The 13,454-nt window shown below is 45.6% G+C and overlaps 1 protein-coding gene across 11 annotated transcripts; it reads left to right on the plus strand.

Annotated features, from left to right (window-relative positions):
• The first annotated feature begins 168 nt into the window (after positions 1–168).
• Positions 169–10,340, plus strand: cby1 (chibby homolog 1 (Drosophila)). Of its 11 annotated transcripts, none has more exons than XM_059953844.1 (7): positions 169–311; positions 1,591–1,700; positions 2,644–2,790; positions 3,753–3,853; positions 4,166–4,271; positions 7,180–7,295; positions 9,178–10,340. In XM_059953844.1, the coding sequence occupies exons 4-7, from the start codon at positions 3,776–3,778 to the stop codon at positions 9,256–9,258; spliced, it is 381 nt and encodes a 126-aa protein (XP_059809827.1). In that variant the 5' UTR covers positions 169–311; positions 1,591–1,700; positions 2,644–2,790; positions 3,753–3,775; the 3' UTR covers positions 9,259–10,340. The 11 variants fall into 11 exon arrangements, with proteins under 11 accessions (XP_059809827.1, XP_059809832.1, XP_059809828.1 ...); XM_059953849.1 differs by having other exon boundaries at positions 2,696–2,790; XM_059953847.1 differs by having other exon boundaries at positions 179–270.
• The last annotated feature ends 3,114 nt before the right edge of the window (positions 10,341–13,454 follow it).

Here is a 13,454-nt window from a genome sequence, read left to right on the forward strand (position 1 = left end):
TCCTCCACTCTCCTCTTCTCCGTCCTCATTTCCCGCTCCCCATATACTCTTCCTCATCCATATCTACTTTCCAGCTCAGTATTCCCCTCCCATCACTCACTATCCCCGTCACTCCCTCCCTCCCTGCCCGCTCCCTTCTCTCACTCTCTCGCCTGCTCTGCCAGTCACGTGCCCCGCTGTTGACGGTTGCCACGGTGACCCGGCGCGTCCGTGTGACGCGGCAGCGGAAGGGGGCGCCTGCGGCCTAATCCATCTTCGAGCCCGTGCGGAGTACGGATGCTGGTATCCTCGGAGCCGTCGGAGTGTGGGAGGTGAAGTGGGAAGGAAAGGGAAAAAGTGGTGGCGTGTAGGGGATTGAGAGGTAGGGGCAGAGGTAGTGAGGTGGAGGATGGAGTGAGTTGGGGAAAGGTGCAACGGGAGTGAGGTGGGGGTAGATATGTAGGGGGATGTGAGTTGAGGGGAGAGTGAGTTGTGGGGAGGGGAGAGGGAAGAGTGATGCGAGTTGAGGGGAGGGGGAGAGTGTTGTGAGTTGTGCGGAGGGGAGAGGGAAGAGTGATGTGAGTTGAGGGGAGGGGGAAGAGTGATGTGAGTTGAGGGGAGAGGGAGAGGGAAGAGTGATGTGAGTTGTGGGGAGGGGAGAGGGAAGAGTGATGTGAGTTGAGGGGAGGGGGAGAGGGAAGAGTGATGTGAGTTGAGGGGAGGGGGAGAGTGATGTGAGTTGTGGGGAGGGGAGAGGGAAGAATGATGTGAGTTGAGGGGAGGGGGAGAGTGATGTGAGTTGTGGGGAGGGGAGAAGGTGGTGTGGGGAGGGGGAGGGTGACATGAGTTGTGAGGAGAGGTGGAGTGAATTGGGATGGAGGGGACGTGAGTTGAGGGACATGGTGGACAGGGGAGTGAGGTGGCAGGGGCTATTAGTAAACAGAAATTCCTGACAGAAAGGTCAACCTCGATCAAGCGGGCAGAAGAAAGGACGGGATAGAATCACGCTAATATATTGGGATTTTCATCGGCAAGCTTAAGCCAAAATTTGTGGGAGTTGGAAACAAATAGAATGGATAGCAAACTGGTCCGAGCCTGAAACCAATGGGTTTTAAAGGGGGCAGAGGACAACATCGGAGGGGTGATAAATGGGGATTGTTCTGGGACCACTGTGCTCTATTTATATCAATAGTATGGGGTTAGTAATTGAAACTACAATCCAAAATGTGAGGATGGCAGCTAAATCGAGTCTGGTGGATTATGCAGTTATTACTGAGAATGACACAAGAAGTGGGAATTCATTACAGGAACCCAAATAAAATATGATGTATGTGGGAGTAAACCGTTGCTATAGCTGGGCACTGTGGGATCAGTAGACTCAACCGACCAACGCGGCAGGAAGTGCTTATGGATTATGCTTATGGAATGGTCATATGGGAGGTGATCTGCTCCTTTGGCTGTTTGCACTGTATGTGTCTGGTGCACAGGCCTGAGGTTTTCAATACCATCTCGAACGCTGAAGCTCCGCGTGTAGTGATTGTGGGCCAGGGACTCCCATTTTTCCAGGTGCACCATAAAATTTCAGTAAGGTGTTTTTTTTTTCCTGCCCAGATCGTCTTGCAGTTAATGCTAATGTACAGTCAGGCTTCTGAAGCAGACTAGAGGGACAACGCCTTAGATTCGGCCTGAGTAATGTGCAACATTGAAGTCTCCAATTTCAGGTAAGCTGCTCTCCCTCTGTCCCTTTCCTCTCCTCTCCTGATCTTAATTCTTAGAGTTACTCCATATGCCCCCCATATTCTTTCCACTGGTTCTCCACCCCTCCCCCCACTGTTGCCAGGTGCCCCCCCCACCCTGCCCACCCTCACATTTCCCTTGCGACACCATGCTTCACCTTCACTCCTACGAGATTTCATCATCATCTGCAGCCTTCTGTTGCTTCTACCTATCACCTCCCAGCCTCCATCGCTGTCTTCACTCTTCCCCACCTCCATCACGTCTCCTCACCTGGATCCACCTGTAGCTTCAAACGTGAGGAAATCTGTAGATGCTGGAAATCCAAGCAACACAAAAACACTCTCTCCCTCTCTCCCAGAAAAGAGTAAGCAGTTGATGTTCCAGGCCTAGACCCTACAGCAGGACTGGAAAAAAAAAGATGAGAAGCCAGACTAAGAAGGTTGTGGGAGGGTAGGAAGAGATACAAGGTGGTAGGTGAAGTCAAGAGCTGGGAAGTTGGTGAAGGAGATGAGAGGCTGGAGAAGGAGGAATCTGATAGGAGAGGGTAGAAGACTATGGAAGAAAGGGAAGAGGGAGGAGCATCAGAGGGAGGTGTTAAGGAAGGGAAGGAGAGAAGGTGAGAGAGGGAGACAGGAATGGGGAATGGTGAAGTGGGGAGGCAATTACTGGAAGTTTGAAACATCAATGTTCATGCCATCAGGTTGGAGGCTATCCAGACAGAATATAAGATGTTGTTTCTCCAACCTGAGTGTGGCCTCATTGCAGCAGAAGAGGAGGCCATGGACTGACATGTCGGAGTCTGACTTATCTTTTTTTTCCAATCCTGATGAATGCTCTCAGCCCAAAATATTGACTGGTTACTACAGCTTTTGGTCCACCTCTTCCATTGATTTTTTTTAAATATAATGTCTCCCTTCTATCTTTCAGTTCAAAGGAAGGGACTCAACCCAAAACACTGACCGCCCATTCCCTTCCACAGATTCTGCCTGACTGACTGAGTTCTTCCAGCATCTTGTTGTTCCAGAATCCAGGATCCGCAGTCTCTTTGTCTTCAAGTCTTCAGACTTGTTTGCGGTACTTATCCAATAACTTTAGAAGGTCCCCCTGAACACCAATATCTTTCAATTTTCACCATTTAATAAAAACTACCATTCTATTTCTACCAAGGTAATTATCTCATATTCTAATTCTCTGCCATACCCCTGCCCATTCATTTAGCTTGCCCATATTCCCTGGAAGCCTCTCTGCATCCTCCTGTCAGCCCACACTTACACCATATAAATATCATTTACAGGCACAAATTGATCGCTCCCCTCATCCACATCATTAATGTCGATATTGGAGCTATGCTGGTTTCAAAGATTCCAAACCCAAAAATGATCTGTCTATTCCTGCTCTCTGGATTCTCTCAGTTTAACAACTTTCAATTCACCTCAGCATGTTACTTCCATTTTGTTTAAATTGCCTCCCGTTAAACTTTATTGAAGTCTTTCTGAAATTACAAATCACCATATCCACTACTTCTGCATGGATACAACCTCAAGAACTTTTATAGAGCTGTAGCACGTGATTGCACTTTTGTAAATGCACATCGACCGTGCTCAATCTTATTATTTTTAAGTGTCCATTAATCATTTCCTTAATCATAAACTTCAGCATCTTCACTATTACTGATGTGTAGTTCTTCTCTTTAAAGTTGTCGGATTATATTTGATGCTTTCTAATTCATAGGAACAATTCTGAAATCCTTGGAAGTTTGGGGAATAGGAAGTTCATTTGATCACTCTATTAGCATTTAATTCATCTGCGTGAAGCTGACTGACTGCTGTATATGATATGTTGTATTTTGCATCTCTCTTTAGTCTCATTCTTTCCAAAATGTACTCTTCGCTTTTAGTTAATTTTGATCCTCTCTGTTAGACCTTTGCCTGCTGGGATGGGGGAGGCAGAAAGTCTGTCGTCTTCCTGTTGCCGTCTAGCCGGTGTGGCTGCGTTTTGATCTGCCTTGGCTGATTATTTTATTTACCCACCGACAGATAACCGGGTCTGAAGCGGAGCCATGCCTCTGTTCGGCAATGTCTTTAGCCCAAAGAAAACACCGCCCAGAAAGTCAGCTTCTCTTTCCAGTTTACATACGGTACGCTGCAATTTGGGGGTTCTGCTCGTTCATTTCCTGAGAAATCCTACTAAAAAACTGTCATTCAGAGAAACATTTAACATTGTAGATCTATAACTTTGTTTAGAGAGAGTTATTTCTATCTCCAGATGTTATGATCGATAATTGGAAGACCTGATGGTTGAACTTGCAATCTGTCTGTCTGAGCCGTAGGCTGAAGCGATGCCCTTTGGGGACAATGTGGGGTGAGGGAGCTGGCTGATAGGTCTCCTGTATGAGGAATTGTCACTTGTGTTGCCCTTCTGAGTGTCTGGTGACTGTTGTGTTTTACAGCTGGACCGCGTGACCCGGGAGGTTGAACTGGGACTAGATCACGGTGCTCCTGTGATGAATATTGGAGGACAGAGCCTGAAGTTTGACAACGGGCAGTGGATATCAGGTTTGTTCAGCTAGTTCTTAAACATTAACAGAATACAATTGCAGCAATGCTCTTGCCAATGAACATGAGAATCTTCATTCAGTTTTAATTTTTTTTATTAGTTTGTTTCCCTCGATCAGGGATTTTCCTCAGCTGTGTGCTCACTGTATCCATTCTGTTTCCATTATAGTTACAAAGCATGTAAACTGGCACCTTAGCCCACTGAGAGTCCCCATTTTACACAACCAAAGGGTCAAAATTAAGCCTAATGATGAGGGTTTAAAAATGCTAACTGGACCTTTATAATTACCACTGAGAATAGGATTGTTCACTGTTAATTGAACAGGGTAGCACAGTGGTTTGTGGTTTACAGTACCAGCGACCCAGGACCAATTGCCGCCACTGCCTGTAAGGAGTTTGTACGTTCTCCCCGTGACCACGTGGGTTTCCTCTGAGTGCTCTGGTTTCCTCCCACAGTCCAAAGACGTACCGGTCAGTAGGTTAATTGGTCATTGTAAACTGTTCCGTGATTAAGCTAGTTTAAATCAGGCCGCATGACTTGAAGGGCCGTAGGTGTTTACTCCATGCTGTATCTCAATAAATAAATAAAATTTGATCCAGACTGGGGAGACCCACTTAGCCAGATACAGAAGAGATCACTGAAAACAATGCGAAGTAGGGAAGCTATGACTTATTTAAACTTAGATGCAGCCTTGTGCCCCACCCCACCAAGTCACCCTCTCTCTAACCTTAAGCTCCACGTCCGTCACTTCTGCAGCCTCTCACATCCATCTCTCATACCTACCCTTAACCCTGAGCTCCTCATCCCTCTCCCCTCCAGACTCTCATCTGCATCCCTCAACCCTGCCCCTTTCTCTAACCAAATCCCATTTTATTGTCCTGATGTTGCAATCAGCCTTCCCCAGATTTCACTGCTCACCTGCACCAGAGGAACAGTGCTGTAACATGCCAGTCTGTACATTTTTGGTATCTGGGAAGAAGAGCTAGCATCTGGGGGGGAAGCCACAGGGGAAGTGCAAAAACACCACGCAACACCAGGCAGCACTCGAGATCGGGAACTGCAAGGCGGCAGTTCTTGTAGCTATCCCACCCCTCAGCCCTTCTTCCCCCCCCCCAACACAAAAAAGTCAGGATTCCCCTTACCCTCACCTCCCTCTCAACCAATAACTTGGAGTGATGTCACACCCAAACTTTTCCCTCTCCTCTTTCGGCGTTAAATTACATTGTGCAAGGAAGCCATTCATTTGGTGTTACTATGGGTGTCGGTTGAAGGAGAGACATACTAAACTCATTGCCACCCTCCTGCACCAGCTTCATAGTCCAGCAGGGCATGGTTCTTAAGAGACCTCCAAATAAATGTTACGGCGGGGGGGGGTTCCAATTTGGTGAAAGTCCATTCCTCTTAAGGCACAGATTTCCACCACCCTTTAGAAAACTCTTTTCCTCATCTTTCTGCCCTATTCATATAACATAGAATAGCGCAGCATAGTGTGGGCCCTTTGGCCCATAATGTTCTGCTGACCTCTTTCTACCAATTCCTTCATACATATATCCTTTCATTAATGGTGTCTCTGGTGTTCTCTTTGGAATGGGACGATTCACTTACCTGTCATCACCATGATTCTCAATCATGCAGCTGCGTGAAGTTTACCAATGACTTCACATTGTCTTTCTCCCTCAGCCTACCTGCCCCTCGATCTCAGCATCTCTCCTTTGAAGGAGTGAGAAGACTGCAAAGGTTGGGTTGGAACTTTGGGAGGGAGCGGTGTCAATTTGAAAGTGGTTGAGTCAGAGTGCAGACCTCTCCCCTCTTTCCTGCCCATTCCCTGTTTGGGTCTCCTCCCCCCTTTTCTTTCTTCCATGGCCTTCTATCCTCACCAATCAGACCACCCCCTTCTCCAGCCCCGTATTTCTCTCACCAATCAACTTCCCAGCTCTTTATGTCATTCCTCCCCCTTCTGGTTTCATCTATCACCTTGTGTTTCACTCTTCTATCCCCCACATTTTAATGTTACTCCTCACCTTTCCTTTCTCCAGTTCTGCCGAAGGATCTTGGCCTGAAACGGTGGCGGTACTTTTTTCCCAAAGATGCTGCCCAGCCTGCTGAGTTCCTCCAGCATTTTGTGTGTGTTTCTCAGATTTCCGGCATCTGCAGATTTTCTCTTGTTTTTGACTCTCTTATTTCTGCTTTTCTCCCACTGCCTTTAAATCTCCCTGACCTATCTGTCCTCCAGTTCCATTAGCCAGGACTTTGACATTGAATTTCTCAAAATAGTAGTGCTTTGCAGCATAGAACGAGCCCTTGGTGCTTCTACCAGTCTACAGCAACCAATCTATACTAATTCTATTTGCATTTAGCTTTCAATGGCATAGGGTTTTGGTGCTAAATAGTTTCTAAATGTTGTGAGAATACTTGCCTCCAGCGCTTCCTCGGGCAGCATCTCCTCTGCACTCTCAACTTTCCTATAGTGTGACGACCAGAACAATGCACCTTACTCCAGTTCTGGCCTAATCTATCTTGCGTAAGGTTGAACTCCCTGCTCCAATATCCCTGGAAAATAGAGACAAGTACCCAATATTTAGTCTTAACCACCTTGTGTTGTTGAATTCAAGGATCCTTGGATGTGTATACCAAAGTCCCTGTGTTCTTCTTAATCTCAGGGGATCTTGTTCTTCATTGTGTACTTCCTGGCCTTCTGAATCCATCAAACTGCATCACCTCACATTTTTCAGGATTAACTTCCCCATGTCATTGCTCTGCCTGTCTTCTTGTGAACTCAGACTGCCTTCTCGCGCCAGCAATTGTAATGCCCTCAGCAAGCTTCCAAGTTCCTCTTTGATCCTGTCCACATCGTTATCGTATCCAACAGTGAACCTTTCTCTATCCTGTGGTCTTGCTGTGCTTCAGAGTCTGTGCGTGACGGTGGGCCACACAAGGAGGTTCAGCGCCTGCGGAAGCGTAACCAGCAGCTGGAGGAGGAGAACAACCTTCTGCGGCTGAAGATTGACATTCTGCTGGACATGGCGAGTACCTGCGAGTCTGGGTCTGTTGGGGGAAGGGGAAGAGTGTGGGGTTGGCATGGGGCAAGCTGAGAGTGTAGGGCTGGGGAGGGGGGAAGGCTAAGAATGTGGGGTTGTGGTGGGGCAAGGTGAGAGTACAGGGAAGGGCAAGGGTGTGCGAGGGGAGGTGGGGAGTATGAAGGGGATTTGTGAGGGTGAGTTGGACTTGAGGAGTAAGCCCCTCAAGCCTGCCCCGTCATTCACTGTGCCTTTTCTTGACTGATTCCTGTAGCCCTTGATCCCAAGATCTTTCATTGACATCAGCCTGTAACACCCCCAGTGATCAAGACTTCATAACCTTCCAGGATAGAGAGTTAAGAGATTTGCCACCATCTGCAAAAAGTTCCTGTAAATCCCAGTTTTAAATGATCTTGTAACCATGTCCACTTGTTCAAGATTCTCCCATTGGTGGAGAGTCTTGAGATCTATCCATTAAAGCCTGCTTCTGATCTCTTGTACTTCAACAAGATACCCCCTCATTCTTCTAAACTCCAAAGCCTTCAGGTCTAATTTCTTCAGGACAATCCTCTTATCTCAGGAATTAGCCCAGTCAGTCTCTTTAGGGCTGTCTCCAATGCAAGTATATCTTTTAAATAAGATTAAAACTGCATCATACTGCAGGTGTAATGTCACCAATATCTAGTATAATTGTGCAAGATCACCCTGTATCTAAACCCAGCTCTCTTACAGCAAAAGCCTTATATAATGCTGAGGCATTGGTCAGACCGCACTTGGAGTATTGTGATCTGAGAAAGGATGTGCTGGCGCTGGAGAAGCTCCAGAGGAGGTTGACGAGAATGATTCCAGGAATGAAAGGACTAACGTATGAGGAGCATTTAATGGCTCTGGGCCTGCACTCGCTGGGGTTTAGAAGAATGAGGGGGAGAATCTCATTGAAACCCATCAAATATTGAAGGGCGTAGATAGAATGGATTAAAGATGTTTCCTCTAATGGGAGAGTCTAGGATTAGAGGGCACAGCCTCAGAATAGAGGGACGTCCATTTAGAGCCGAGATGAGGAGGAATTTCTTGAGCCAGAAGGTGGTGAATCTCTGGGACTCATTGCCACAGATAGCTGTGGAGACCAAATCATTGGGTATGTTTAAATTGGAGGTTGATAGGCTTTTTGATTAGTCGAGATATCAAAGGTTAATGAGAGAAGGCAGGAGAATGAGTTTGAGAAGGGGTAGTAAATCCATAGAGATGGAATGGCAGAGCGGACTCAATGGGCTGAATGCAGTAATTCTGCTCCTATGTGTTAAGGTCTCATTGCACCTGCCTGCTGGATATTCGCACAGGAACATTAAGGTCCCTCAGTGTTTTGGCTTATCAGCAATCTCTCCTCATTAAGGTGCTGTGGGTCGGGTGTGGTGATATGGAATGAGGATGGGGTCAGGGAGGGAGATGTGGTCCAGAATGTGGGAACAGGAACCCTGAGTCCATTCACGCTACGTGGAATGAGGGGACTGCAGCTGAAACAAGGCTCACTAGAATTGGGGATTGACGGGGTAGTTCGTTTTCATGGAATGAGGGGACTGCAGCTGAAACAAGGCTCACTAGAATTGGGGATTGACGGGGTAGTTTGTTTTCATGGAATGAGGGGACTGCAGCTGAAACAAGGCTCACTAGAATTGGGGATTGACGGGGTAGTTCGTTTTCATGGAATGAGGGGACTGCAGCTGAAACAAGGCTCACTAGAATTGGGGATTGACGGGGTAGTTCGTTTTCATGGAATGAGGGGACTGCGGCGGAAACAAGGCTCACTAGAATTGGAGATTGACGGGGTAGTTCGTTTTCAAGATGGTAGAATGCTTGGAGAGCTCTGGGTGATAAATTTTTCTTCCAGCTCTCTGAAACAACGGCAGAATCACACCTGATGGAGAAGGAGCTGGAGGAACTGAAAACTCACAACCGCAAGAGGAAATGAGAGGAGCTACAGTGAGACTGCAGACCCAATGACAGAAGCATTTTGCCTGGGGAGACGGCCAAGGAAGGACTGCTCGTCAGCACTAGGAATGGGTGGCTGTGTATTCAACTGCATCTGAGTGTCCCCACACAAGGCCCATCACGTTGTATCTCCAGTCAGTATCTCAAAGTGGCACCATTGTCCAATAGCCAGATCCTTCACCCAGTGGGGCAGAGTGAGACTTTGAGAACATCAGCAACATTGTGTCCTTCGTTGTCAGAAACCTCCAATGTTCTAACAGTGGTGTGTGCTTTAGGCACAGGGTACCCCACACAATCATCATTCAACTGTTATTGGCCTGCAAGCCAATTTCATTAATGACATCTCTGGTCTAATTAACGGTGAATCCGTGTGTAGAGACACACACAGACTCATCTTTGCTGACGTGCCCTCTCTTTACACTCTGGTGTCTGTCTAGGAAGGTTGTCCATTGCCATTTGCCTGAAGTTACAATGCATCCATTCCTGAATCTCTTGTAAAAGGGATTGCTGATCCAGTCCTGTTTATATCAGTTAATCTTCACCCTCAAAGCAGCCCCCTCAATCTTCCCCTTAGTGATATACTTTCTATTATTTTATCTGTTGATTTAATAACTTTCTGCATCAGACTTTGTGAGCGTCATTCTGGACCAGCCAAGTCCTTCCCACCCACTTGTGGGGTTTATACAGCGGCAATGGAAAATAACCCTGAGTACAAATGGTGCCTTACGCCTTGTAGCTGCTCAGTGCTAAGCATTGGCATGTACTATTTGTTTATGTTCCTTTGCCCCTCATCTCCCAGTCATTACATTCACCTCTTTGCTTTCCCAGTTGAATTTCTGTACAACGAACAAACTTGCTGCTGAAAAGAGCAGCTTTGTCTTTTTTCTGTTTGCTTTTGTGATTTCTGTTTTACTCCTTTACTGGTGTGATCGCAGAGGGCATTAACAATTGTTTTTGTTTTAATTTTTGAGTTGTTAAGCAATACATGTGTTTTTAAACCAAAGCCTTATTTCCAAGTGATTGTATTTATTTCAGATTTGAATTAAAATATTCCCAAGTGCTTATAGTCCCAGAGTTGCCACTTCCACCACAGTTTTGTTACTCTGGAGTCAGTGATGCTATGGATGGGTGATGAAGCTGAAATTCTGCAACAGGTTATGAACCATCCAGCTAAAGCAATGAGGAAATTGAGCAAATTTTGGTGGAAGTGGTTCAGGTTGAAAGTTGGCCAGAACACGGAGAACTCCTCACTCAACAGCCTTGTCCCGGGACTTCTAACAGTCACAGAGGGCTGCAGCTTTGCATCTTGCACTAGTCCTTGGTTGAGGGTTAACTCAGCTAGAGCAGGGGCTCCCAAGCTGGGGTCCACGGACTCCTCGGTTAATGGCAGTGTTCTGTGGCATTAAAAAGATTGCGAACCCCTTGGGCTAGAGTATTGCTGGTTCAGTAAGTAACGGCTGAATGTCAGGATGGTATCCAAAGACACCATCCTGGAATTATCTAACAGTACAGAAGTCATTTCAGTCCATAGTGCAGAGACGGAAGACTGGAATCTGGAGCTACAAACAACCCACGGTTGTGATACAGGATTTCAAACTAAAATGTTGGTAATTTCTTCCCCTTTCTCCACTACCCCCAGAGATACTACTTAATCCGCTAAGCTTCCCCAACAGATTGGTGCTTCAGTCCATAGTACCTCTGCCAATTTGGAACTGTTTAAAACATTAAATGGTTGAAATCTATGTATTGCATAATTGCACAGGAAGATCTAGATTTAGTCAGCATTAATAGAAACCCGACTAACTGGGCAGGAATGAAGACTGAGCTTTTTAAGATATATGTAGGAGGAATAGAAAGATAAGAAAGGAGTCAGAGAACAATGATGGTTGTAGAAAGGATAATATAGCAAGGGAGGAGGAAATCAATATAGTTGGAGCTTTAAGATAAAATTGGTTTGTTCCAGTGGTTAAGTGTGGTTATCAGAAATCTCCAGATTTCAGGAAGAAAATGGAATAGTGTGATTAGAGAGATGAAGTAACAGAATTATTGTTCTGGTGGATTTTAATTGTCTACATGTTGATTAGGACATGAAAAGAAAATGGAATTTTGAATTGATACAGGGCAAAGGTTGGGTCATTGGATCTGCTTATGGTGAACTCCATCAGGTAACTAAATATGACTCTGAGAGGACTGAGCCAATTTAAGATTGCAGATCAAAATAGAAAAAGAATTTTCAATTAGACCAGGGGTTTCCAATCTGGGGTCCATGGACCACTTGCTTAATGGTATCGACCCGTGGCACAAAAAAAAGGTTGGTGTCCCTTGATCTAGACTGAGATCAGTGAATTGATGATGGTAGACAATGAGTGTGCTGGATGGGGTGAGGTGCAAGGAGGAAACGGTGCAAAGTTTGGAGGAAGATACCTTAGTATGTCCAAAGCAGCTGGCAGAATCAACGTGCTTCTTGAAGAGTAGTTACGTCTGAAACACAATTGTTTTGCATAGCAAGGTCCAAAATTAGCAAAGTTTATAGTGCACAGATTGCAGTTATACAGAATAAGGTTGTTTCCTCAGGAAGGAAACTTGGCAAATTTGGAAAGCCAGGAATAAATAGAATCTAAAAAAAAGTTTATAGGTCTGTGAGAGCAATAAATTAATTAAAATAGAATGTGAAAAATTAGTCAAGAGTAGGATAAGGGAAGCCAGGCAGTTCTGGGTAAAATAATTCAGAAACCGGTGAATGGAGGAGTGAATGTATAGATGGTCGGTATAAGTTCAGATGGGAAGCATGAGGGGAGGAGAATGAGTGATGTTTAGGGTAAAGTTTATAACTAATATAGGCTGGTGAAGCTGGCTAGGTCAGGCCATAGAATAAAGTTGAGATGTAATGTTGCAACCTTTCAAGACACTTGGAATGCTGTGTGCAATTCTAGTCTGAGAGGGATGTGATAGGGCAGCAGTAAATGCAGAGGCAATTCAATATGATCTGAAGAGTCCTGAAGATGGGTCTCGACCCAAAAGTGTTTATTCAGCTGCCTGACCTGCTTAATTCCTCCAGCATTTTGGGTGTGTTGCTATAGATTTCTGCAGACTACTTCATGTTTATCACCGGGATCTTGCCTGGACTGGGAGAGATTGGGTGGGTGTTGGTTTGTCCTGGAGTGGAGGAGACTGATGAGTGACCCGATGGAGGTATATAACATTCTAAGAGACTCTAAATAGTAGATAGTAATGAATCTTCTCCATGGTGGGGGTTTAGAAAAAAGGCATAGGTTTAAGGTGAGAGGAAGGAGATTTAATGATAAAGGATTTAAGGATATCTCTGCAGAGGAGGTGGAGGAGTCAGAAAGAATGCCTCTTTAATAGGCTTTGGACAGGAACTGTAACAGGACAAATGGGGTTAGTGTTAATGGGCAAATTGATCTGTGTGAGCATGGGTGCAAAGCCTCGTTCTGCTATGTGTGATTATATGACTGACTCTTGGAGGGAATCTTGAAGGATTGTGAGTACGGTAAGTGATATTCTTTCTGATTTTCTGGGTAGGTTGAGGGAAGATGCAACATCCCAAGGAAGATAACTTCTGGAAGGAAGAAATAACAGGGCTAAAGATTTTAGTGCAGGGTTTACCGAGTCAAAGAGAATGAGAGAGCACAAAAAGGGCTTTCACAAGATCACAAGACAAAGGGGCAGAAGTAGGCCATTCAGCCTATCGAGTCTGCTCCATCATGAGCTAAAATATTCTCCCATCTAGTTCCAATTTCTGGCTTTTTCCCCAGATCCCTTGATACCCTGACTAATTAGATACCTATCAATCTCCTCCTTAAACACCCTCAATGATCGGACCTCCACAGCTGTATGTGGCAACGAATTCCATAAATCCATGACCCTCAGGCTAAAAAAATTTCTTCTCATCTCTGTTTTAAATGGGTACCCTCTAACTCTAAGACTGTGGCCTCTTGTCCTGGACTCGCCCACCAAGGGAAACAGTCTTTCCACATCAACTCCGCCCAACCCTTTCAACATTTGAAATGTTTCTATGAGATCCCCTCTCATTCTTCTATACTTCTTGACCCATGGAGTCTGTGCCAGCTATTAACCATCCTTTTACACTGATCCTGTATAATCCTATATTTTTATTCTTCCCTACACCCTTCTCGACTTCTCCCCAGATTCTAC

Source organism: Hypanus sabinus, chromosome 29 (genome assembly GCF_030144855.1).
Source record: "Hypanus sabinus isolate sHypSab1 chromosome 29, sHypSab1.hap1, whole genome shotgun sequence".
Taxonomy (NCBI): Eukaryota; Metazoa; Chordata; class Chondrichthyes; order Myliobatiformes; family Dasyatidae; genus Hypanus; species Hypanus sabinus.

Bases quoted from the DNA above. Each gene is read 5' to 3' on its own strand.
- cby1 (XM_059953844.1), top strand. From the start codon at position 3,776: ATGCCTCTGTTCGGCAATGTCTTTAGCCCAAAGAAAACACCGCCCAGA. The intron at 4,272-7,179 runs GTTTGTTCAGCT...GCTGTGCTTCAG, and splicing joins CAACGGGCAGTGGATATCAG to AGTCTGTGCGTGACGGTGGG. The intron at 7,296-9,177 runs GCGAGTACCTGC...TTTTTCTTCCAG, and splicing joins TTGACATTCTGCTGGACATG to CTCTCTGAAACAACGGCAGA.